At 40.6% G+C, this 25,081-nt stretch overlaps 2 gene segments (V, D, J or C); both read left to right on the top strand.

The window, feature by feature from the left end:
• Nucleotides 1-9,567: 9,567 nt before the first annotated feature.
• On the top strand, nucleotides 9,568-10,267 carry LOC121909134 (the record flags this gene model as incomplete). The annotated part of the segment is given in 2 exon segments: nucleotides 9,568-9,771; nucleotides 9,951-10,267. Coding segments are annotated over 2 exon segments (468 nt in total), but the record flags the coding sequence as incomplete, so codon positions are not given.
• A 7,751-nt stretch (nucleotides 10,268-18,018) lies between these two features.
• LOC121908849 lies at nucleotides 18,019-21,729 on the top strand. The segment is given in 3 exon segments: nucleotides 18,019-18,156; nucleotides 18,279-18,586; nucleotides 21,544-21,729. Coding segments are annotated over 3 exon segments (549 nt in total).
• Nucleotides 21,730-25,081: the final 3,352 nt, after the last annotated feature.

The raw sequence follows: 25,081 nt of genomic DNA, 5'->3' as shown, positions 1-25,081 counted from the left end.
GTGGTCTGCTTTCTTCCGACATAAACCCCTGGTGGTAAGCTTTCCCCTGATCTAAGAGAGAAAACCAGGATTTACCACCTAAACTGTTCATGATGTCTTGGACCCGAGGGATAGGCTGACGATCAGGATGGGTCTTCCTGTTCAGGTCTCTGTAATCTATGCACAGCCGAAGGGTGCCATCTTTTTTCCGCACACACACAACGGGTGAGGAGTATGAGGAGTTTGACTTCCTGACCCAGCCTTGTGCTATTAGGTCGTGGAGGTAACCCTTCATTTCCTGGTACAGGGGGCTAGGCACTGATATATATGTGCGTTTGACAGGTTCAGTGTCTTTGAGGGAAATGGTCATATGCAACTTTTCAATACAGCCGATATCACTGTCTGACTTTGAGAAGGAATGACACTCTTCTCTGAGCATCTGTTTCACTACCTGTCTCTGATCCTCACTAAGGTGACTAAGATCCACTGGTGGATCCCACTGTTCACTGGCACTACTTGTGGGCTTCATGCTGGTGTGACTCACTGTGGCTGGTGTTGCAACTTTCTCAAAAACCTGGGCGGGCAGGACTGTCATAATGGTTTGTACTGTGCCAATTAATGTGCGCCCTGGTAAAACAATGTCATGGTCAGTTGGGTTAGAAACATCAATTGTGATGACTGGGAATACACCTTTCCTGACTCTGACTAGTGTGTCATAAAACTCAAGACCATCTGGCCATTGTGGGTTCAGGTCTGGCTGAAACAGCATGGTCATGTTCTCTTTGAAGGGCTGTGTAGCTACACGACAGTTGACTTGGATGCTGCTGTGTTTTGAAACTGCAACCTCCTCTTTCTTCGTTTTTACTGCATACTCATCTTCTTGCTCTGCGCTAACAGCCTGTATGAAAGCTCTCACTTTGTTTCTTTTGAGGCTTGGGAAAGCTTTCCTCACTGTGTGATACCGTTTAGTCTTTTCAGTCTTTGTCAGGATGTGCTCAATAACATTGAAACCTATGATGGGATGAGACAGGTGCCAGCCTTTCATTATAAGCACTGGAATGATCAGTTCTTCTGCTTGGTCAGTTTCAGAGGCTAGCCGGAAAACTGTTTCAATCCATCCCAAGTACGGCATTTCAGTTCCGTTTGCGGCAGTCAATGTCAAGTCATCATGTGAGTCAAGGATCTCTGAAACATCTCTCAGCCTTGTGGTTGGGAAGTATTCCTCTTTCCATCTTTCATCAATTACCGACACCTGAGAACCTGTGTCCCATAGAGCTTGCAGGTGGTGGCCATTTAGGTAACATTCAACAAGACACTGCCTGCCAACTAGCGAGGTGACTTTGCGGGGGTGGCCAACTCGAGGTAGGAGGGGCGGAGTATCAGCAATTTTCCCTTTGCAGGAAGCCTTTCCACCGGCGCTTGGCAGGTGAGTGCATTTTCCTTTATGCTCAGCCCAGTTCTGGTTTTGACATGTTTTGGAACAGTACAGTGTCTCTTTGCAGGATGAACATCGTTTCAATTTGTCAGGTGAGTCTGCACTGCCACAATTTGCACATTTCTGGGACTCTTTGCTAGTCACGGTTAGCACCCGTCCCGTGGTGGTAACCATTCCCTGTTTAAAAGGAGCCTCCCTGGATGGTCTGATTCCTCTGATTTTGCATCCAGCCTGAAAATGTTCTCCACTTCCACATCGGTAGCAGTGCATGCAGCGTTCATTCGCTCCTGTCTGCTGGCAGACAAAACATCTCCGTGGAGCACAGACAGAGTGATTGGTGTACTGATTCGGTCCATACTGTGGCCGCATTGGAGCAGATGTTTGAGGCTGGTTGTAGCTGCTGTAATACTGCTGCGGTGAAACAGATGGCTGAGGGTCCCTATCTGGCCTAACTGCAGGTGGGGCATAGGACTGTGGCTGGAACCTAGTCTGATGTAAAGTTTCTTTGATCTGGGCTATCTCTGCACTGAGACCTTTCAGAGAAGCTACACCTGTCTTAAGCTCTTGTATCTCTGTTAACAGTTCTGGGGAAATCCCTGTTTTGGTTTCCTTCACAGAGCACTTAGCAGGTGACCTATCTTCTGACTGCACTACACTTACACTTGTGGCTGACTGTTGGTTGCTAAGCTTCCTTTTGTTTCTCCTTTCAGCCTCATTAGCACAGGCAACATTTAACCTCTCTAGCAGAAGCTCATCTGAGGTCTCAGTATCTAATAGGAGAGGCTGCATGTCTATCCTGATACTTTCATTCTGGAGACCAGTAAGTAGTGTGTGTAAACACATGCGCTGGACTAACGCTGGATCATACTTAAGCCCTGATTCTGACTCTTGGGAAGCAAACAGTACTTTCTGCCTCAAATCTAAAACTCGCATGAGGAAAGTCTGAGGAGTGTCTTTGCTGTTCTGTGCTTCAGAAGCTAGCTGCTTGTAGAGCTCTGTGGCGCTCTTTTCTTGGAAGTGGGAGCGCAGGATGCGTCGGAGTGTGGGGAGAGTCAGGTGGGGCTTTCCTTCCAAATAGCTGCGTAACTGTGAGCCGGGAGATATAGCTCTAATTACAGCATCTACTATTTCTATTTCAGGATAACCTCTGTTCAGTCCATTCTCAATCTGATGAGCGAGGCTAGAAAATGTCAATTTATCTTTCTGGCCTGCTTCGCCTATTTGACCTGAGATTTTGAAATCTTTGCGCCAGCATGGGCTCGGCTGCTGCAGCTGAGCACTGACCGGGGGCTGCATACTGACTGGTGGGCTGACAGTAGGTTGGGACTGGCACTGAGACTCATACCCAGCAGCATTAACAGGGATGGACTGCTCAGTTTCCACTCCTTTACATTGCTTTACAGTCCTCTGCTCCTCTATTTCTCTCTGAGTCCCTGCCCTTTCCACATTCTCCTCAGTTTGTACTGCTCCGTTATCCGTGCCCATGGCCAAACCTGCAATTTTGTCTTTCAGCAGCAACAATTCTGACATGCCGTCATCTCCTAACTCTGCCACTTCTTCTCTTTCAAGATACTTCATTACATGAGTCACTAGTGATATGCGGGACTTTCCTTCAACATTTTCTCTCCGCTCTCCCGAGATGCTAAGAAAATCACAGACTCCGAGCAAATTTTCTCTAGTCAGGGTATGTAGTTCTCCTACAACCTCTTCCTGTAGCTCTTCCAAGGCTGTCATCATGTCGACAGGGCAGGAGCAACTTTTACTGTGCAGGAGTTGACTCTGAACTGGATGGCCTTTAATGTCCCTGATGATCTCTGACTGGCCTCAGGTGACATGTACTTAACCACCAGCTTCCAGCTCTCCTCGAACAGCAACACGTTCCTCACTACCACCTGCCTGGGTTGTATTGTGGGGGATTTAGCTACCACAGGATTCGGCCGCCAGGTTGTGGACACCGGACATCCAAGGAGCAATCCCAGCGGTGCCTCCAAAATGTTACGCCCCTGAAACGGGGAGAAATAATCACAAGAGTGATACGAGTGATTTCTTCAGTGAGAGCGTTTACTCGAATGAATAATTGAACATATACACAATCTACAAATAAACATAGGCTACCCTGCTTAACAGGCTGGTTACAGTAGCATACATACCCTATTCAAGTTACACAAATATACAGTATTTCTTTGAGACATAATTCCCATTCTCTCTACTGTTACTGGTAAATAATATACTGCTGTAACTCAGTAACCTCTCATAACCTTGTAAAAGTTACTAAATAGACAATATAGAAAAACTGTGTAAAATACATCTGCATATGTAGACAATTGGATTCACAAAATGGCGGAAGCAATTGGCGTAGTTACGGGTTGAACTCTGCTAACAAGCGGGAGCTAGCTCGCCAGACACTTTACCATACTCGGCAAACTTTACTTTAACTCACTTGAAATGTTACACATACATTCACTTGACACTCAAACATATTAGAAAAATTATTACAACCACCTTAATAGTGTCAAATGCCGACAACATACCTGAAACGGGGAGAAATAATCACAAGAGTGATACGAGTGATTTCTTCAGTGAGAGCGTTTACTCGAATGAAGAAAACACCGCGAGTTCCCCTGGATACGTGGGTGGAGACAAAAGCAATCGATCTCACGCTAGCAGATTAAGACTACTTTGCGGATCACTGATAATACCATTATAGCTGAACCTCTGACAATAAAGGATGAAATGAACAATGAATTAATTAAGGACCTTTTAAAATTTTAACCTCTTTTGACATAATGAATTCCTACTTTTTTTAACCCATTTTAAACACATCTTATAAATTGTTTCTCATGACTATGATCTTTTTAACCTTATCACAGCATTTTAAGTGTACTGTCCTTTTTAAGCTTGTATGGCCCTTTTAGTGCATCATTCTTTTAACTTATCACACAGGCAGCAGAAGATCATGACAGATACAGGAATCACAACAGGCCTTTCGGTGTCTCAGCAGCTGAGAGCCTCATATTCAAATTCACCTCTTTATCCCCGTTTATATCGTTTTTATCATTATAACATCAAGAAAAGAGAGATCCCATTGTCTGATGGTCAGAGTGTTTGGGGGCCTCCAACATACTGCAATCATTTTCTTAGCAGCTGTTAGAACTGAAAGCACTATACACTTCTGATGTTTAGGTTGGTTAGGTTAGTTAACAGGTTCAATCTCCTCATGATGAGCTGCTCTGGATAAGAGCGTCAGCTAAACAGCTGAAATGTAAATGTGATGTAAATGTTGAGAGTTCCTCAACAGATGATAAAGAGGAAGGGCCAATGATGTGAAGGCCCAGATCCATCAGAGTATCAATGTTCTTCCTCTCTCTCCTCCCCTCTCACTGCAGACATGAAACACTGGCTGAGAAACATCCTGATTCTGACTCTCTGGCTAGGTAACTCTTTAAAGCTGCTGATTGTTCTCCTTTAATCAATCATCTTTATTGATTCATCTCTTCCTCTGCATGTTCTGTTCTTCCCCAGAGTGTAAAGGACAAGACAGCGTGACCCAGCCAACAGGAGATGTCATTGCTGCGAAGGAGACACAGTTACACTTGCTTGTACATTTGAGACCACTAGAACAGGTTCTACTTTGTTCTGGTACAAACAAGAAGTAAATGATTCCCCAAAGTTTATGCTGAAACGTTTAATGTCTGGAACAGCAGCTAATACTGCAGCTGAAGAAAGGATTGATGCTAAAATCAACGGGACATCAGTTCCTCTGAAGATCCAGAAGCTGCAGCTGTCTGACTCTGCTGTGTACTACTGTGCTCTGCGGCCCACAGTGACAGGAAACACCAAAACTCTGTACAAAAACCTTTGGAGCAAAGACAACAGAATACTCCACAACATCCACTAGAGGGAGTCACACACTGTTAAACTTCAGTGGTTTCTTATCAAACAGTCTAGATTCTTTTCCCTCATGAGACACAGTTGTGATGAAGAGTTTTACAAATGAATGTCATTTGACATATGAGTCTCCTCCTACTGACTGCAGAGGTGGCTGCATGGCAGAGAGCTGTTTGATTCCAGCTGTGAACATCAGACCAAACACAACTCACAAAACCACTCAACACTTATTCACACTCAACATTCACTTACAGCATTTCACTTGTGTAACCATGGAAACACTGGCTGTCATTTTACTGTTTTCAGCTCTTGTAGGTACGTATGTTTTTGTCATTGTGTGATATTTTCCAAATGATGGATATTTGACTCTGGAACAGAACTTTAATACAACATGTTTCCTTCACTAGGTAACACCTTGGAAGATGATTTCTATAGAAATCAGTCAAATGAACAGTTGATCAGTTTGTGTCCACAGAGTAACACTGCACAGTTGACATTTTCCACTGTCTTCTCCTCTCAGCCTCATGAACAATGTTAGTCTAATGGCTTCATTTTCTCTACTTTTTCCAGGACTAATAGCTGGAGACACAATCTCTCCTGTACGAGATGAAGTCAGTGGAAGAGAAGGAGGATCTGTCACACTCACATGTACCTATCAGACAAGTGCAGGGGGTGCTAACCTTTACTGGTACAAACATCATTCTGACCTTCAGGCACCTCAGTTTATACTTTATAAAGGAGGAGGATCATGGGGTGGTGAATATATTCCTGATGAACGATATAAATCCAAAACATCAGCTACAACAACTGAGCTGACCATACAGAATCTAACCCTGGCAGACACAGCTCTCTACTACTGTGCTCTAGACACACAGTGATAGAAAGTGTAGAAGAGGCTGTACAAAAACCTGAACACAGATATCTGACTACTCTTCAAAGAGGAGGGAAGTGGTATTCAAACCATAGCTTCATATCAGATGGATTCTGCTAATTCCTGTTTTACCAGAGTCACTGTGGTTACAGCTGCTAATGAAACACTGTGGGAGGATTCACATGAGCAGCAAATCCACAACAACTCTATCTATATATCACAATTCATGCATAAAATGCGACACAAACTGTTAAATATGAAAGCAGATAATCATAGCATTTCTGATAAAACAAAAAAAAAACAACAGGAAAAGACAACATAAAATAACCATAAGGTAAAAACACTTCAGGCGAAAGCGACAGTAAAAAGATGTGTCTTAAGTTTTCATTGTAAAGTGTCAACAGATTCAGAGCCCTTCAGACTCTCAGACAGACTGTAATTAACGAAGGCTGCCTCCCTGAGTCTGTTAGTTCTGACCTCAGGAACAATCAAGAGGTTTGAGCCAGAGGATCATCTGTCTTATCCATGTCAGACAGATAAGACGGGGCAAAGCCAGTCAGTGATTAAAACCAATAGAAGAACTTTAACATTAATTCTGAGACTGACAGGTAACCAGTGTAAATATTTTAAAATTGGAGTAATGTGGTGTCTCTGTCTGGTTTTCATCAGAACACCTGCTGCTGCGTTCTGTACGAGCTGTAACTGACCAACAGCTTTCTTAGACACACCAGACAGAAGAGCGTTACAATAGTCCAGCCTGTATTGTACAACCTGTATGTATTAACTTTTCTGTGTCTGACTCTGGCACTATTCCTTAAATGATAGAAGGACACTTGAGTCACGTTTCTTATGTGACATTAAACATTTACGTCAGTCAATAATAACACCAAGATTATTGACCTGCTCCTTGGTGTTTAGTGTGAATAATTTTAGGTGGTCATCAGGATCTCAGTTTTGTCTTGATTCAGCTGTAACAAGTTCTGAGTCAGATGCATGCAATCTTGTCACTGATAGAACTGTAATCATTTGAACTTACAGAGATACATATATAGCAGGGTATCATCTGCGTAATTATGGAGATTGACGTTGCGATATCTAATAATATTGCCAAGTGGTAACATATACAGACTGAGAAGAATTGGTCCTAAGATAGAGCCCTGAGGGACACCACGTCAGGTCTATTTTATTGGAGGAGTGGTCGTCCATGGCCACAAAGAATTGTCAGCCAGTTAAGTAAGACCTGAACCATCAAAGAACTGTACCAGAGAGACAGACCCAGTGTTCAAGTCTGTCCAGCAGAATAATGTGATCTACAGGATCAAATGCAGCACTGAGATCTAACAGGACAAGCACAGAGAGATTCTTCTCATCAGTGTTCATCCTGAGGTCATTCACAACTTTGACTAGAACTGTTTCCATACTGTGATGGGCCCTGAAACCAGACTGGAACTTTTCAAATACAGTGTTGTCACAGAAGACCTCCTTCAACATTTTTTTCCCCTAAAATCTTACTCAGAAAAGGCAGGTTGGATATTGGTCTGTAGTTTGAGATGACAGAACAATCTATATTGTCTTTTTAAGCAGTGGTTTAATTAAAGTGGTTTTGAAAGCTGCAGGAAAGGTGCCTGTGAACAGTCAGTGATTAATTATTGTTAAAACTTCCTCTGCTAAACAGTTAAAAAACAGTTTTTAAAAAGTGGTGGGAATGAGATCAAGAGCACAGGTAGAGGATTTTAACTCACAGACAACTTTCTTGATTGTTTCCAAGTCCACTGATGTAAACTGATGTAACTGATGCTTGGTGCATTATAATATTCATTCATTGTCTGTAAAATAGGCAGAAAAGTCATTGCATTTAGTAACGTTCAGGTGATCAGAGTAATAGTTCGGGGCCGGGCTCATGAGACTGTCAGCAGTTGAAAAGAGAAGCCTTGGATTGTTAGAATTTGTATTTATGAGTTGAGAGAAATATGATCGCCTGGTGTTTCTGATGGCTGCATTGTGTTCTGCTCAGAGTTCTTTTAAGACATCATGGTGGACCTGAAGTTTTGTCTTTCTCCATCTCCATTCAGCTTTGTGACAGTTTAATTTGAGTTGGTTGATATCCTGTTTTCTCCATGATGGTTTCTGTTTTTGAGGATTTTTTTGTCCCTGACTGGGGCGATATGGTCAATAGCTGATTGTAGTTTTGTATTTAAATTGTCCACTAGATCAACAACAGATAAAGGGAGAGTTGGCAAAGATATATTATTTGTATGCAACATAAAATTTACTGCCATTTCAGATGTAAGATATCATCTTTTTACAGTGTGTCTAGAATTACAATGCAGCATATGAAGAGAGACGGTTAATTCAATAAATGATCAGACAGAAGCACATCCATAACTGATGAAATGTCAGCAGAAAGTCCCCGTGTAGTGACAAGGTCTAAGGTTTGACCACAGCTGTGAGTTGGTTCATTGACATGTTGTATGAAGCTCAGATCTTCCAATAGATGTGAAAAGTCAGAAGCCTTCTTGTCTGTGTTATTGTTAGTGTGTAAATTAGAGTCAGCAATGATGATCATATTGTCATAGTTAGAGCTGATGATAGATAAGAGCTCAGAGAGATCAGACAAGACATTTGGGCAATGCTTTGGTGGTCTACAGACAATAACTGCAAAAAGACATTTCAGTATGACAGCATGGTACTCAAATGAACTAAAATCATCTAAAGAAACATCCCTCAGCCTCAGAGCATCGATACATATGGTGGCTGTCCCTCCGCCCCTCTTCCCTTGTCTAATGGAGTAGGAGAAATTATAAGTTTGCAGGTTAAATTTCATTAAGAGCATCTGTGTTTAGCCAGGTTTCAGTTGAAAATAGACAGTCAAACTGAGGCTTTACAATAAGATCATTCATTTAAAAGGTTTGACTGCTGAGGGACCTGATATTTAAAAGTGCTATTTGCAGATTTACTGTCTTGCTTTGATCTGTAAGTGGTTGGTAACAGCTACTGGATGCAGGGATGCATATGAGGTCTTATAAGAGACTGAGATTTGTTGAATTAGATTTTAAAATGGTCTATGAGGTCTTTCAGTTGCATGGACTGGAATCCTGCCTGGTGAGCAGATAGATGGTACATGATGTTCAGATAAAGTTGAGGATATGTGTGAAGTATTTGTTGCAGCAGAACAAAGTCTGTGAAAAGTCCGATGGTCAATTTTACAGTCAGAGCCTGAAAAAACACTGTGGGAGGATTCACTTGAGCAGCAAATCCACATCAGTGACAAACCAGCTGGATGAGGCTTCAAACACAAACTGTGATGAAGTTCATGATGTCATTGATGGTTCGACAACCTATAGAGGTGATTTCCTGGCCCCGCCCTCTGAGGTTTAACTCAACCAATGAGATTCTTTCTGTCTGCAGAGCAGAAATGTTTGAGGAAGTAAAATCCCAATCAGCTTGATGCTGAGGAGAAGGGCTGTGCAGCAGAGAGGCTGTTTAGTTTCTTCATTCTACTGCAGTGGAAGAACATTGATCATCTGCTGTCTGTTTGGTTTCAACAACTCCAAAGACATGTTGCTTTACCTCTTTATACTTTTATCTCACTTTATAGGTGAGTGTTAGAACAGAAATGAAAGTCTCATTTTACCTGATGTATTAACCAGATATCTGTTTTTCATAGCTGGATGATTTTGTGGAAGTAAATTCACAAACAAACCTGCTGATTGTTCTCCTTTAATCAATCATCTTTATTGATTCATCTCTTCCTCTGCATGTTCTGTTCCTCCCCAGAGTGTAAAGGACAAGACAGCGTGACCCACCCAACAGGAGATGTCATTGCTGCTGAAGGAGACACAGTTACACTTGCTTGTACATTTAAGACCAGTTACCCAAATCCATATTTGTTCTGGTACAAACAGGATGGAAACAACAGCCCCAAATTCATCCTGAGCCGAGTTAACCTGGATGAAGGGAACACACCAGATGAGTTTAAAGAAAGATTTTCATCTACACTGGATTCCAATTCAGTTCCTCTGAAGATCCAGAAGCTGCAGCTGTCTGACTCTGCTGTGTACTACTGTGCTCTGCGGCCCACAGTGACAGGAAACACCAAAACTCTGTACAAAAACCTTTGGAGCAAAGACAACAGAATACTCCACAACATCCACTAGAGGGAGTCACACACTGTTAAACTTCAGTGGTTTCTTATCAAACAGTCTAGATTCTTTTCCCTCATGAGACACAGTTGTGATGAAGAGTTTTACAAATGAATGTCATTTGACATATGAGTCTCCTCCTACTGACTGCAGAGGTGGCTGCATGGCAGAGAGCTGTTTGATTCCAGCTGTGAACATCAGACCAAACACAACTCACAAAACCACTCAACACTTATTCAAACTCAACATTCACTTACAGCACAATTCACTTGTGTAACCATGGAAACACTGGCTGTTATTTTACTGTTTTCAGCTCTTGTAGGTACGTATGTTTTTGTCATTTTGTGATATTTTCCAAATGATGGATATTTGACTCTGGAACAGAACTTTAATACAACATGTTTCCTTCACTAGGTAACACCTTGGAAGATGATATTACTGCCAGCAGTGCTGAAGTGTTTTCATCAGAGGGCTGTAGTGTTACTCTGTCCTGTAACTATTCAAATAAAGCTGAAAATCTCCAGTGGTATCGACAAGATCCTGGATCAGCTCCTCAGTTCCTTCTCCTGATCACTCAATCAACATCTCCTACTGTGGTGAATGCAACACCTCCACACCCTCGACTGACTGTTAAACTGAATAATGAGAGAAATCAAGTTGATCTGCAGATCTCCTCTGCTGCAGTGTCTGACTCTGCTGTGTACTACTGTGCTCTGCGGCCCACAGTGACAGCAAACACCAAAACTCTGTACAAAAACCTTTGGAGCAAAGACAACAGAATACTCCACAACATCCACTAGAGGGAGTCACACACTGTTAAACTTCAGTGGTTTCTTATCAAACAGTCTAGATTCTTTTCCCTCATGAGACACAGTTGTGATGAAGAGTTTTACAAATGAATGTCATTTGACATATGAGTCTCCTCCTACTGACTGCAGAGGTGGCTGCATGGCAGAGAGCTGTTTGATTCCAGCTGTGAACATCAGACCAAACACAACTCACAAAACCACTCAACACTTATTCAAACTCAACATTCACTTACAGCATTTCACTTGTGTAACCATGGAAACACTGGCTGTCATTTTACTGTTTTCAGCTCTTGTAGGTACGTATGTTTTTGTCATTGTGTGATATTTTCCAAATGATGGATATTTGACTCTGGAACAGAACTTTAATACAACATGTTTCCTTCACTAGGTAACACCTTGGAAGATGATTTCTATAGAAATGAGTCAAATGAAATTTGATCAGTTTGTGTCCACAGAGTAACACTGTACAGTTGACATTTTCCACTGTCTTCTCCTCTCAGCCTCATGAACAATGTTAGTCTAATGGCTTCATTTTCTCTACTTTTTCCAGGACTAATAGCTGGAGACACAATCTCTCCTGTAAAAGATGAAGTCAGTGGAAGAGAAGGAGAATCTGTCACACTCACATGTACCTATGATACAAGTTATAACAAGATTTACCTTTACTGGTACAAACATAATTCTGACCTTCAGGCACCTCAGTTTATACTCTGGAGAGGAGCAAAGGGATATAGTAGTCAATATAGTCCTGATAATCGATATGATTCCCAAACATCAGATACATCAACTAAGCTGACCATACAGAATCTAACCCTGGCAGACTCTGCTCTCTACTACTGTGCTCTAGACACACAGTGATAGAAAGTGTAGAAGAGGCTGTACAAAAACCTGAACACAGATATCTGACTACTCTTCAAAGAGGAGGGAAGTGGTATTCAAACCACAGCTTTATATCAGATGGATTCTGCTAATTCCTGTTTTATCAGAGTCACTGTGGTTACAGCTGCTAATGAAACACTGTGGGAGGATTCACATGAGCAGCAAATCCACATCAATGACAAACCAGCTGGATGATGCTTCAAACACAAGACACCATCAAACATAAAGTGACATAAAACTGTGTGTTGAACAAAAACCTGAAGTTACTCGTCGGGTTAAAAAGTGAATGTAATGAAAATATGAGAATGTTTGTTTCATACTGTCAGTTTTTATCATGAGCTGTTTAAGTTTTGCTGTAAAATCATAATTTGACATTAAGGTCAATCTTTAAAATGTTCAATATTATATTTCAGTATCATATTAGCTATGAGCTAATCAGTATGATGTGATATGAAAAGCACATTGAACACATTATTAGTCAGAGCTGTGAGAGCAGGGAGGAGGAGATTAAGGGAGGAGCAAAACTGTCACTGAGGTACAAAAAACTTTTTTAGTGTCAAAATTAAAAATATCCACCTGCAACTGACCTATTCAAGAAATATAACATGCAGTTCACTTTATCCACCAGTCTGTGCTCCCCCTCTTCTACACTCTCTAGTTTTAAACTACCAACTGTTGCTGAAATATCTGGCCACATTTGAAAATCCAAATCTTCTGCCTGCCAACTAGATCTTCCTCCTACTCACTTGGTAAGAGCCTGTCTACCCCACCTGTCCTCTCTAATAACCGACATCGTACATTCCTCCCTTATTTCTGGTCTTGTTCCTTCATCTGTCCACACAATTTGAATAATTTCCAACCAATTTCAAATTTACCATTTCTCTCTTAAATACTCAAAAGAACAGTTGCAGCTCAGATTCAGGTTCACTTGTCAGACAATAACCTGTATGAACATTTTCAGTCTGGTTTCCGTCCCTCCCACAGTACAGAGACAGACTTGGTCAGAATCACCAATGACCTGTTGATAGCAGCAGTCTCTGGCCTCTCAACCATTCTTGTCCTCCTGGATTTGAGTGCAGCCTTTGACACCATGTCACATACCATCCTCCTTGACAGATTAGCTTCCACTGGAATCACTGGTATCCCACTTTCCTGGTTTCATTCATATCTCTCTGGTTGCCCTCATTTTGTCCAACTTAAAAATCTAAAATCCCAGTCCTTCCCTGTTATTAGCGGTGTTCCTCAGGGCTCTGTCTAGGGCCTCCTTCATTTTATCATTTATCTCTCACCACTTGGCCATATTCTCAGAAAATTTGGAATACAGTTCCGCTGCTATGCGGATGACACCCAGCTCTACCTGTCTACCAAACCTACTTCCCCTCTTGCATCCTCTTCCTCTTCCACTTGCCTGCTGGAAATCAAATCCTGGCTTTCACATAATTTCCTCAAACTTAACAGTGATAAAACAGAGATTCTCCTTGTGGGTACAAAATCTACTTTATCCAAACTCACCAGTTTTTCACTGACTATTGATTATTCCACAGTCACCCCTTCCCCCCAGGTTAAGAGTCTGGGCGTCATCCTTTGAGCCACACATCAATAATATCACCCTGTCTGCTGACTTCCACTTACATAATATCTCTCATCTCTGTCTGTCTCTTACATCCAACAGTACCGCCATTCTCACTCATGCTCTGATTACATCCTGTATTGATTACTTCAACTCTATCCTTTCTGGTCTTCCTCACAAGTTCCTCCATAAACTTCAACTGGTTCAAGATTCTGCCGCCTGTATCATTACCAGAACCTCTTCCAAAGAACATTTCACCTCTGTTCTCCAGCAACTATACTGGCTTCCTGTTAAACACCGTATTGACTTTAAGATTCTACTTCTTACCTTCAAGGCCCTTCATAAGTTAGCACCTCTGTATCTCTCTGACCTCCTTCACACCTTCACACCCTCCTGTACTCTCAGATCATCCTCTGCCATTCTCCTCACTATACCTCCTGCCTGCTTGACAACCATGGGGTCCAGAGCCTTCAGCTGTGCTGCCCCTCACCTCTGGACCTCTGTCTCCCAGACATATGCAACACTGATTCTCTCCCAACCTTCAAATCCCGTCTCAAAACGCACCTTTACAAAGTGGCTTATTCTCTCTGATTGCTTTATTCAAATCAAGTTTGCACTGATGATGGTTTTATACTTCTATTTACTATTTTAACCCTATTTTATATGATGCTGCTTTTTTGGATTTATTGATGTTGTTTTCACTGCTGTGTGTTTCATTTTAGTTTGTGTTTGTAAGGTTTTTTGTGTAGCGGTGACAGGAAACACCAAAACTCTGTACAAAAACCTTTGGAGCAAAGACGACAGAATACTCCACAACATCCACTAGAGGGAGTCACACACTGTTAAACTTCAGTGGTCTAAGTGTTTGTTTTATAAAACTGAAACTCTGATGTTAATGAGCTGCACATGAATATCAGAGATATGATGCAGTAACACACAACCAGACAGTTATACATATATAATAACAGTATAATGAACATAAAGTAGTTTATTTGTGTTGACTGTTCAACGCAGTGATTTTTGAGATGTAAAAAAATAACTTTCTGATATCAGTTAAACTCAAAGAGGAACAACAAGATCCTCCAGTGTGGACAAAAGTGACAACAGAACATCTCAGATACAGTTTGGATCATTTCTCAGAGGCACATTTGTTATTAACACACAAAAAAATGTGATTGTTGGAGTTGAACCTCACTGATCACAGAATGTCAACAGCTGGTTTCAGAGCCCCGTCCACTAAAGTTCAAGTTTGTTATGAAACAGTCTGGATTTGTTCAAATGATAAAATTCTCAGGAAATGTGCAGAAATTAAGATGAAAGAATGATGGAGAGTGATAAACTTACTACTTAAATACCCTTTAATAATTCAAATTCAAAAGCCAGACATCAAATTTTATAAAGACCTCCAATCTAGCGACCCCCACTCCTACCAGTACAAAGCCCTTCAGTGCCAAGAGTTGAACAAAGATAAGAGTCCCCTCTGCCAGCTGGTCCTGAAGCTCTGCCCTCACACACCAGGGCTTCAGGACAGACACCAAACAATCTGGCCCAACTCAATCATCTCAAAACAACAAGGAGATGATATCAAATATTGGAACCAAACCACCGAATCACAAAGTAAATTAGAATTGTATTTGACCCTTAAGAGAGAGTACATGGTGGCAGAGTACCTGACCACCGTGACTGATAGAAAACTACGGAAAACACTGACAGACTGAGTGGACACAGCCGGGCCATAGAAACAGGTCATCACAGGCAGAACAGGCTCCCCAGGGAGGCCAGGCTGTGTTCACTTTGTCATAAAAGAGAGGTTGAGACAGCATCTCACTTCCTGTTATACTGTGAGAAATATAAGGATTTAAGAGAGAAAAAATAAATCATATATATCCTGAGTTGATCCATCTCCCCGACCCTCAGAAGTCAGTGTGCAGTAATAGCTGCAAAATATGTTAAATATTGTCATACTTTAAGAGAAACAAGCTCTGTACTACATGTTTCTGTGTGATTACATCTGTAAAAAAGCCTTTTATTATATTGTATTTGATATGATTGTTATATTTATTGCTAATCATCTGTCAATGTTAATAATTTTCTGTAGTGTTTTGATAATATAGGTTTGTGATCTGTCATGTCAATAAAGCTTATTTGAATATGAATTTGATATGTAGTTGTATGGTGCAACACTGATGACAATAAGGTTTTGGGATGTTAACTTTGTATGTGAGCTATTGTTGACATAAGTGAGAGTATCACACAGTAACTCTTCAGACAACTAATCTAACAACAGAGAGGAAACCACCAAGGATGTCCTTTCTCTCCACTGCTGTTTTATCCTTAAAGCTCAAACTGCTTCACACAACCTGACAGTTTGGTCCAGAGGATAAAAAAACAAGACACAGGATCAATAATTATTTTCATTGATTATCTAAAAGCAACAGATTTAGGTTGAAGCTGACGTTTAACTGCTTAAATTCCAGCAGGTACAATGACATTCACCAAAGTAGAGAAGTTGTCCTGTAACACTCATTGAGACATTGTGTGTATTTGAAGTAAACTAACACTCAAGACTTTATATAATGTCAGAATTCAGAAGCTCAGTTTCTTTAAGTTTCCTCAGAGACACTTTGCTTTTCATCTCTCCCTGATCTCACTTTGGTTGGTTTGGAACAAGAATCATCAAAAATCATCAACTGTTATGTAATTTCATCTCAACACTTCCACAATCAGTAGAGCAAATCATTTCTACATGAGACTTTTTTATAACTTGTATGTTGGTTTCATATGTTTGACTCAATCATAATGAAGAAACAAACACTATTTATATCCAACATGAGTGAAACATGATTTATATGATGGTGACTGCAGCATCAGAGTTTCCAGAGTTGAAGGTAGAGGAAGAGTAACTGAGAGAAGTGAAAATACAGATCTAAGAGGAGACGGAGAGATTCAGGGAGGAGCTAAGCTGTTACTGAACTATAGAAGAGAGACGAACTTCCATATTCAGCAGAGTTCAATACACAAACCACAAACATTACCTTCATTCAACATGCTGGCATTGGACTATTATGTATTTTCTTTACTGTTTCTAGTCATTCTGACAGGTATGAAAGTTTCTGCATGAAAAAAATTCAATTCCACTTTTGTCTGAATGTGATTCCTTGATCGTGACTTTAACATGTTATAACAGAGTTATCTCTTCCTTTAGGTGTCAGCTGTCAAGAACTCACTCCAGTCAACAATGAAGAGAACAGTTTAGAAGGCAGCACTGTTACTCTGTCCTATAAATACTCAAAACCTGCAACTGGCTCTGATCGATTCTTCTGGTATCGACAATATCCAGGAAAACCACCAGAATTTCTCATCTCTCACACAGGAACGGGGAATCCAATATCAGATCCAGTACCTAGACTGTCTTTTAAAGTGAGTGCAGATAAAACCCAAATGGGTTTTTACTTCAAGATTCAAGATTTAGTTTATTGACATTTTCTTGTGTATTTGCATACACAAAAAACAAAATGCTGTTCCTCCCAGCTCACAGCAGTGCAACAAAAACAGAGAGGATAAAGATATACTGTGTATGCAAAAATTATATTTAAAAAAATGATAAAAACACATAAATCCCAAGATTAAAGTACATTTAGAGAGAAAAGTACATGTCTCAATTGGATGTAGACAGCTCTTGCATGTCAACGACTGACCAGCACTGATGGGGGAGTTATATAATCCATTATGCTGTCCAGAGAACATTTGGCAACATGATTATTGTTGCATGACCAGTATGTATAGGTTAGCAGTTAGCCTAGCTTGCACTCATCTGCACTTGCTTTGGGTCCACTGGGTGCAGCAGACCAAACGCCATCAGCTGATTTAGCTCCCAGCCAGTATTTCTCGAAGCAAAAGTCTTTGTCACAAATGTCCAAAAAAACTGATATAGACATATTATAGACATATTTCCCCTACACTCCACAGGATGACACAGATGTAGACGTAGACATGGACAACGATACTGCAAGTCGGAACTACGAGAGGCCGCTGCAAACGTTGGTTGTGCCACCATCACACCAGTTCATGGAGAGAGATAATACCACCAACAAGGACCCCTTAATTTCTCTTCTTGTCTCGTTCTCTTCTTCACAAAATAACTCTTCTGTTAGCTTCCTCAGTGCAGTTTCTCCTTTGGAATGTAGGTAACAGTAGCAGGTAGCAGTTGACAGCTAGCTAGCTGTTTTGATTTAAAAATATATCTAAAGATAATATTTCCTCTACTGTTAATTAATTTTGTTACCTCTTCTGTAGAGTATCCTCTGAAGATTATTTGAAGGTTATTTTGCAAAATGTCCCACTTTGTAGGTCCAAGTTTGAGATGTATTCAGGAGCCCATCTCTGGTGCAGCCACTCTCTGAGCTGTGAGAGCAGGGAGGAGGAGATTAAGGGAGGAGCAAAACTGTCACTGAAGTACAGAAAGACACAAACTTTCACTGTGGTGTTTCATACTAAACAACACAGACAGTTTCTTCTTATCTTCAAGATGGTGTCAATGCAATTAAGTCTGTTTTCAACTTTGTTTCTGATCACACTAACAGGTAGGTGACACACTTCATATTTACTTCTATTGATGTTTGATTGAAAACTGAGCATGTAGTTGTATGTATTCATGTTATGAGTCTTTGACAACATGTTATAACAGAGTTATCTCTTCCTTTAGGTGTCAGCTGTCAAGAACTCACTCCAGTCAACAATGAAGAGGACAGTTTAGAAGGCAGCACTGTTACTCTGTCCTACAACTACTCCAATACCATAACTAATGAAGATTTCTTCTGGTATCGACAATATCCAGGAAAACCACCAGAGTTCCTCATGTACATCTCAGGCGGTAGTTTCACAAGACCAGCAGATTCTCTGAAGTCAGAAACAAGATTCTTCACTGAACTGTTTGAAGACAAGCGTGGAGTCAAACTGCAGATCTCCTCTGCTGCAGTGTCTGACTCTGCTGTGTACTACTGTGCTGTGAGGCCCACAGTGATAGGAAACACCAAAACTCTGTACAAAAACCTTTGGAGCAAAGACAACAGAATACTCCACAACATCCACTAGAGGGAGTCACACACTGTTAAACTTCAGTGGTTTCTTATCAAACAGTCTAGATTCTTTTCCCTCATGAGACACAGTTGTGATGAAGAGTTTTACAAATGAATGTCATTTGACATATGAGTCTCCTCCTACTGACTGCAGAGGTGGCTGCATGGCAGAGAGCTGTTTGATTCCAGCTGTGGACATCAGACCAAACACAACTCACAAAACCACTCAACACTTATTCAAACTCAACATTCACTTACAGCATTTCACTTGTGTAACCATGGAAACACTGGCTGTCATTTCACTGTTTTCAGCTCTTGTAGGTACGTATGTTTTTGTCATTGTGTGATATTTTCCAAATGATGGATATTTGACTCTGGAACAGAACTTTAATACAACATGTTTCCTTCACTAGGTAACACCTTGGAAGATGATTTCTATAGAAATCAGATAAATGAACAGTTGATCAGTTTGTGTCCACAGAGTAACACTGTACAGTTGACATTTTCCACTGTCTTCTCCTCTCAGCCTCATGAACAATGTTAGTCTAATGGCTTCATTTTCTCTACTTTTTCCAGGACTAATAGCTGGAGACACAATCTCTCCTGAACAAGATGAAGTCAGTGGAAGAGAAGGAGAATCTGTCACACTCACATGTACCTATGAGACAACTATAGGGGGTGCTTTGCTTTACTGGTACAAACATCATTCTGACCTTCAGGCACCTCAGTTTATACTCTTGAAAGGAGGAGGATCAGTGAGTGGTGAATATATTCCTGATGAACGATATAAATCCCAAACATCAGCTACAACAACTGAGCTGACCATACAGAGTCTAACCCTGGCAGACACAGCTCTCTACTACTGTGCTCTAGACACACAGTGATAGAAAGTGTAGAAGAGGCTGTACAAAAACCTGAACACAGATATCTGACTACTCTTCAAAGAGGAGGGAAGTGGTATTCAAACCACAGCTTCATATCAGATGGATTCTGCTAATTCCTGTTTTATCAGAGTCACTGTGGTTACAGCTGCTAATGAAACACTGTGGGAGGATTCACATGAGCAGCAAATCCACATCAATGACAAACCAGCTGGATGATGCTTCAAACACAAGACACCATCAAACATAAAGTGACATAAAACTGTGTGTTGAACAAAAACCTGAAGTTACTCGTCGGGTTAAAAAGTGAATGTCATGAAAATATGAGAATGTTTGTTTCATACTGTCAGTTTTTATCATGAGCTGTTTAAGTTCTGCTGTAAAATCATAATTTGACATTAAGGTCAATCTTTAAAATGTTCAATATTATATTTCAGTATCATATTAGCTATGAGCTAATCAGTATGATGTGATATGAAAAGCACATTGAACACATTATTAGTCAGAGCTGTGAGAGCAGGGAGGAGGAGATTAAGGGAGGAGCAAAACTGTCACTGAAGTACAAAAACCTTTTTTAGTGTCAAAATTAAAAATATTCACCTGCAACTGACCTATTCACGAAATATAACATGCAGTTCACTTTATCCACCAGTCTGTGCTCCCCCTCTTCTACACTCTCTAGTTTTAAACTACCAACAGTTGCTGAAATATCTGGCCTCATTCGAAAATCCAGATCTTCTGCCTGCCAACTAGATCTTCCTCCTACTCACTTGGTAAGATCCTGTCTACCCCACCTGTCCTCTCTAATAACCGACATCGTACATTCCTCCCTTATTTCTGGTCTTGTTCCTTCATCTGTCAACACAATTTGAATAATTTCAATATCAAATTTACCATTTCTCTCTTAAATATTCAAAAGAACAGTTGCAGCTCAGATTCAGGTTCACTTGTCAGACAATAACCTGTATGAACATTTTCAGTCTGGTTTCCGTCCCTCCCACAGTACAGAGACAGACTTGGTCAGAATCACCAATGACCTGTTGATAGCAGCAGTCTCTGGCCTCTCAACCATACTTGTCCTCCTGGATTTGAGTGCAGCCTTTGACACCATGTCACATACCATCCTCCTTGACAGATTAGCTTCCACTGGAATCACTGGTATCCCACTTTCCTGGTTTCATTCATATCTCTGTGGTCGCCCTCATTTTGTCCAACTTAAAAATCTAAAATCCCAGTCCTTCCCTGTTATTAGCGGTGTTCCTCAGGGCTCTGTCTTGGGCCTCCTTCGTTTTATCATTCATCTCTTACCACTTGGCCATATTTTCAGAAAATCTGGAATACAGTTCCGCTGCTATGCGGATGACACCCAGCTCTACCTGTCTACCAAACCTACTTCCACTCTTGCATCCTCTTCCTCTTCTGCTTGCCTGCTGGAAATCAAATCCTGGCTTTCACATAATTTCCTCAAACTTAACAGTGATAAAGCAGAGATTCTCCTTGTGGGTACAAAATCTACTTTATCCAAACTCACCAGTTTTTCACTGACTATTGATTATTCCACAGTCACCCCTTCCCCCCAGGTTAAGAGTCTGGGCATCATCTTTGACAGCACATTATCTTTTGAGCCACACATCAATAATATCACCCTGTCTGCTGACTTCCACTTACACAATATCTCTCATCTCTGTCTGTCTCTTACATCCAACAGTACCGCCATTCTCACTCATGCTCTGATTATATCCTGTATCGATTACTTCAACTCTATCCTTTCTGGTCTTCCTCACAAGTTCCTCCATAAACTTCAACTGGTTCAAGATTCTGCCGCCTGTATCATTACCAGAACCTCTTCCAAAGAACATTTCACCTCTGTTCTCCAGCAACTATACTGGCTTCCTGTTAAACACCGTATTGACTTTAAGATTCTGCTTCTCACCTTCAAGGCCCTTCATAAGTTATCACCTCTGTATCTCTCTGACCTCCTTCACACCTTCACACCCTCCTGTACTCTCAGATCATCCTCTGCCATTCTCCTCACTACACCTCCTGCCTGCTTGACAACCATGGGGTCCAGAGCCTTCAGCTGTGCTGCCCCTCACCTCTGGACCTCTGTCTCCCAGACATACGCAACACTGATTCTCTCCCAACCTTCAAATCCCGTCTCAAAACGCACCTTTTCAAAGTGGCTCATTCCCTCTGATTGCTTTATTCAAATCAAGTTTGCACTGATGATGATTTTATACTTCTATTTACTATTTTAACCCTATTTTATATGATGCTGCTTTGTTGGATTTATTGATGTTGTTTTCACTGCTGAGTGTTTCATTTTAGTTTGTGTTTGTAAGGTTTTTTTGTAGCAGTGACAGGAAACACCAAAACTCTGTACAAAAACCTTTGGAGCAAAGACGACAGAACACTCCACAACATCCACTAGAGGGAATCACACAATGTTAAACTTCAGTGGTCTAAGTGTTTGTTTTATAAAACTGAAACTCTGATGTTAATGAGCTGCACATGAATATCAGAGATATGATGCAGCAACAAACAACCAGACAGTTATACATATATAATAACAGTATAATGAACACAAAGTAGTTTATTTGTGTTGACTGTTCAACGCAGTGATTTTTGAGATGTAAAAAAATAACTTTCTGATATCAGTTAAACTCAAAGAGGAACAACAAGATCCTCCAGTGTGGACAAAAGTGACAACAGAACATCTCAGATACAGTTTGGATCATTTCTCAGAGGCACATTTGTTATTAACACACAGAAAAATGTGATTGTTGGAGTTGAACCTCACTGATCACAGAATGTCAACAGCTGGTTTCAGAGCCCCGTCCACTAAAGTTCAAGTTTGTTATGAAACAGTCTGGATTTGTTCAAATGATAAAATTCTCAGGAAAAGTGCAGAAATTAGGATGAAATAATGATGGAGAGTGATAAACTTACTACTTAAATACTCTTTAATAATTCAAATTCAAAAGCCAGACATCAAATTTTATAAAGACCTCCAATCTAGCGACTCCCACTCCTACCAGTACAAAGCCCTTCAGTGCCAAGAGTTGAACAAAGATAAGAGTCCCCTCTGCCAGCTGGTCCTGAAGCTCTGCCCTCACACACCAGGGCTTCAGGACAGACACAAAACAATCTGGCCCAACTCAATCATCTCAAAACAACAAGAAGATGATATCAAATATTGGAACCAAACCACCGAATCACAAAGTAAATTAGAATTGTGACCCTAAAGAGAGAGTATATGGTGGCAGAGTACCTGACCACCGTGACTGATAGAAAACTAAGGAAAACACTGACAGACTGAGTGGACACAGCCGGGCCATAGAAACAGGTCGTCACAGGCAGAACAGGCTCCCCAGGGAGGCCAGGCTGTGTTCACTTTGTCATAAAAGAGAGGTTTAGACAGCATCTCACTTCCTGTTATGCTGTGAGAAATATAAGGATTTAAGAGAGAAAAAATAAATCATATATATCCTGAGTTGATCCATCTCCCCGACCCTCAGAACCTGCCTCTATGTGGGGAGAGAAGTCAGTGTGCAGTAATAGCTGCAAAATATGTTAAATATTGTCATACTTTAAGAGAAACAAGCTCTGTACTACATGTTTCTGTGTGATTACATCTGTAAAAAAAAGCCTTTTATTATATTGTATTTGATATGATTGTTGATATTTGCATATTGTATATTTATTGCTAATCATCTGTCAATGTTAATAATTTTCTGTAGTGTTTTGGTAATATAGGTTTGTGATCTGTCATGTCAATAAAGCTTATTTGAATATGAATTTGATATGTAGTTGTATGGTGCAACACTGATGACAATAAGGTTTTGGGATGTTAACTTTGTATGTGAGCTATTGTTGACATAAGTGAGAGTATCACACAGTAACTCTTCAGACAACTAATCTAACAACAGAGAGGAAACCACCAAGGATGTCCTTTCTCTCCACTGCTGTTTTATCCTTAAAGTTCAAACTGCTTCACACAACCTGACAGTTTGGTCCAGAGGATAAAAAACAAGACACAGGATCAATAATTATTTTCATTGATTATCTAAAAGCAACAGATTTAGGTTGAAGCTGATGTTTAACTGCTTAAATTCCAACAGGTACAATGACATTCACCAAAGTAGAGAAGTTGTCCTGTAACACTCATTGAGACATTGTGTGTATTTGAAGTAAACTAACACTCAAGACTTTATATAATGTCAGAATTCAGTAGCTCAGTTTCTTTAAGTTTCCTCAGAGACACTTTGCTTTTCATCTCTCACTGATCTCACTTTGGTTGGTTTGGAACAAGAATCATCAAAAATCATCAACTGTTATGTAATTTCATCTCAACACTTCCACAATCAGTAGAGCAAATCATTTCTACATGAGACTTTTTTATAACTTGTATGTTGGTTTCATATGTTTGACTCAATGATAATGAAGAAACAAACACTATTTATATCCAACATGAGTGAAACATGATTTATATGATGGTGACTGCAGCATCAGAGTTTCCAGAGTTGAAGGTAGAGGAAGAGTAACTGAGAGAAGTGAAAATACAGATCTAAGAGGAGATGGAGAGATTCAGGGAGGAGCTAAGCTGTTACTGAACTATAGAAGAGAGACGAACTTCCATATTCAGCAGAGTTCAATACACAAACCACAAACATTACCTTCATTCATGCTGGCATTGCAGTATTTTGTGCTGTTTTTGGTGGTTCTGTCCCTTCAAACAGGTATGTTAGATCCTGCATACAATACATCCAGTTCCAATTTATGGAGACTATTGCATGTTATAACAGAGTTATCTCTTCCTTTAGGTGTCAGCTGTGAAGAACTCACTCCAGTGAACAATGAAGAGAACAGTTTAGAAGGCAGCACTGTTACTCTGTCCGACAAATATTACAAAAGTATAACTAGTACTGATGATTTCTTCTAGTATCAACAATATCCAGGAAAACCACCAGAATTTCTCCTGTACATCTCAGGATTGAACAGTACAAGACCAGCAGACTCTCTAAACAAAAGGTTCTCTACTAAACTGTCTGGAGAAAAACATGTTGATCTGCAGATCTCCTCTGCTGCAGTGACAGACTCTGCTCTGTACTACTGTGCTGTGAGGCCCACAGTGACAGCAAACCCACAGTCTCTGTACAAAAACACAAGCTGACACACTGACAAGCTGCTGGAAGCCTTTTTTCCACACTGTTGTACTGAACTTTTTACCTCCACTAGAGGGCCACATTATCAAGTAGGCGGTGCACTACTTCTGCACTGTGTTCAACCATTCTGTCAATAATAACTGCTGCTGTGAAGAGAACAATTCTCAGACTGAATGTTGAACATCAGATAGTTTCTCCTGTTGATTTAAACCTTGTTGTAGAGATGGAACATTGGCTGTGGATTATTCTTGCTGCTCTTTTCTTTGGTAAGATAAAAAACAGAATATGTTTCCTTTCTCAACAGTTTTTAACACACAACTGAGCAAGAAGTGCTTTTAATGTCCATCATAGAGGAAACAGGAAATTTCTGCTGCCATTTATAAC

Source organism: Thunnus maccoyii, chromosome 12 (assembly GCF_910596095.1).
Source record: "Thunnus maccoyii chromosome 12, fThuMac1.1, whole genome shotgun sequence".
NCBI classification, from domain to species: domain Eukaryota; kingdom Metazoa; phylum Chordata; class Actinopteri; order Scombriformes; family Scombridae; genus Thunnus; species Thunnus maccoyii.
The sequence above is the reverse complement of the archived record's forward strand: the minus strand, read 5'-3'. Positions and strand labels throughout refer to the sequence as shown.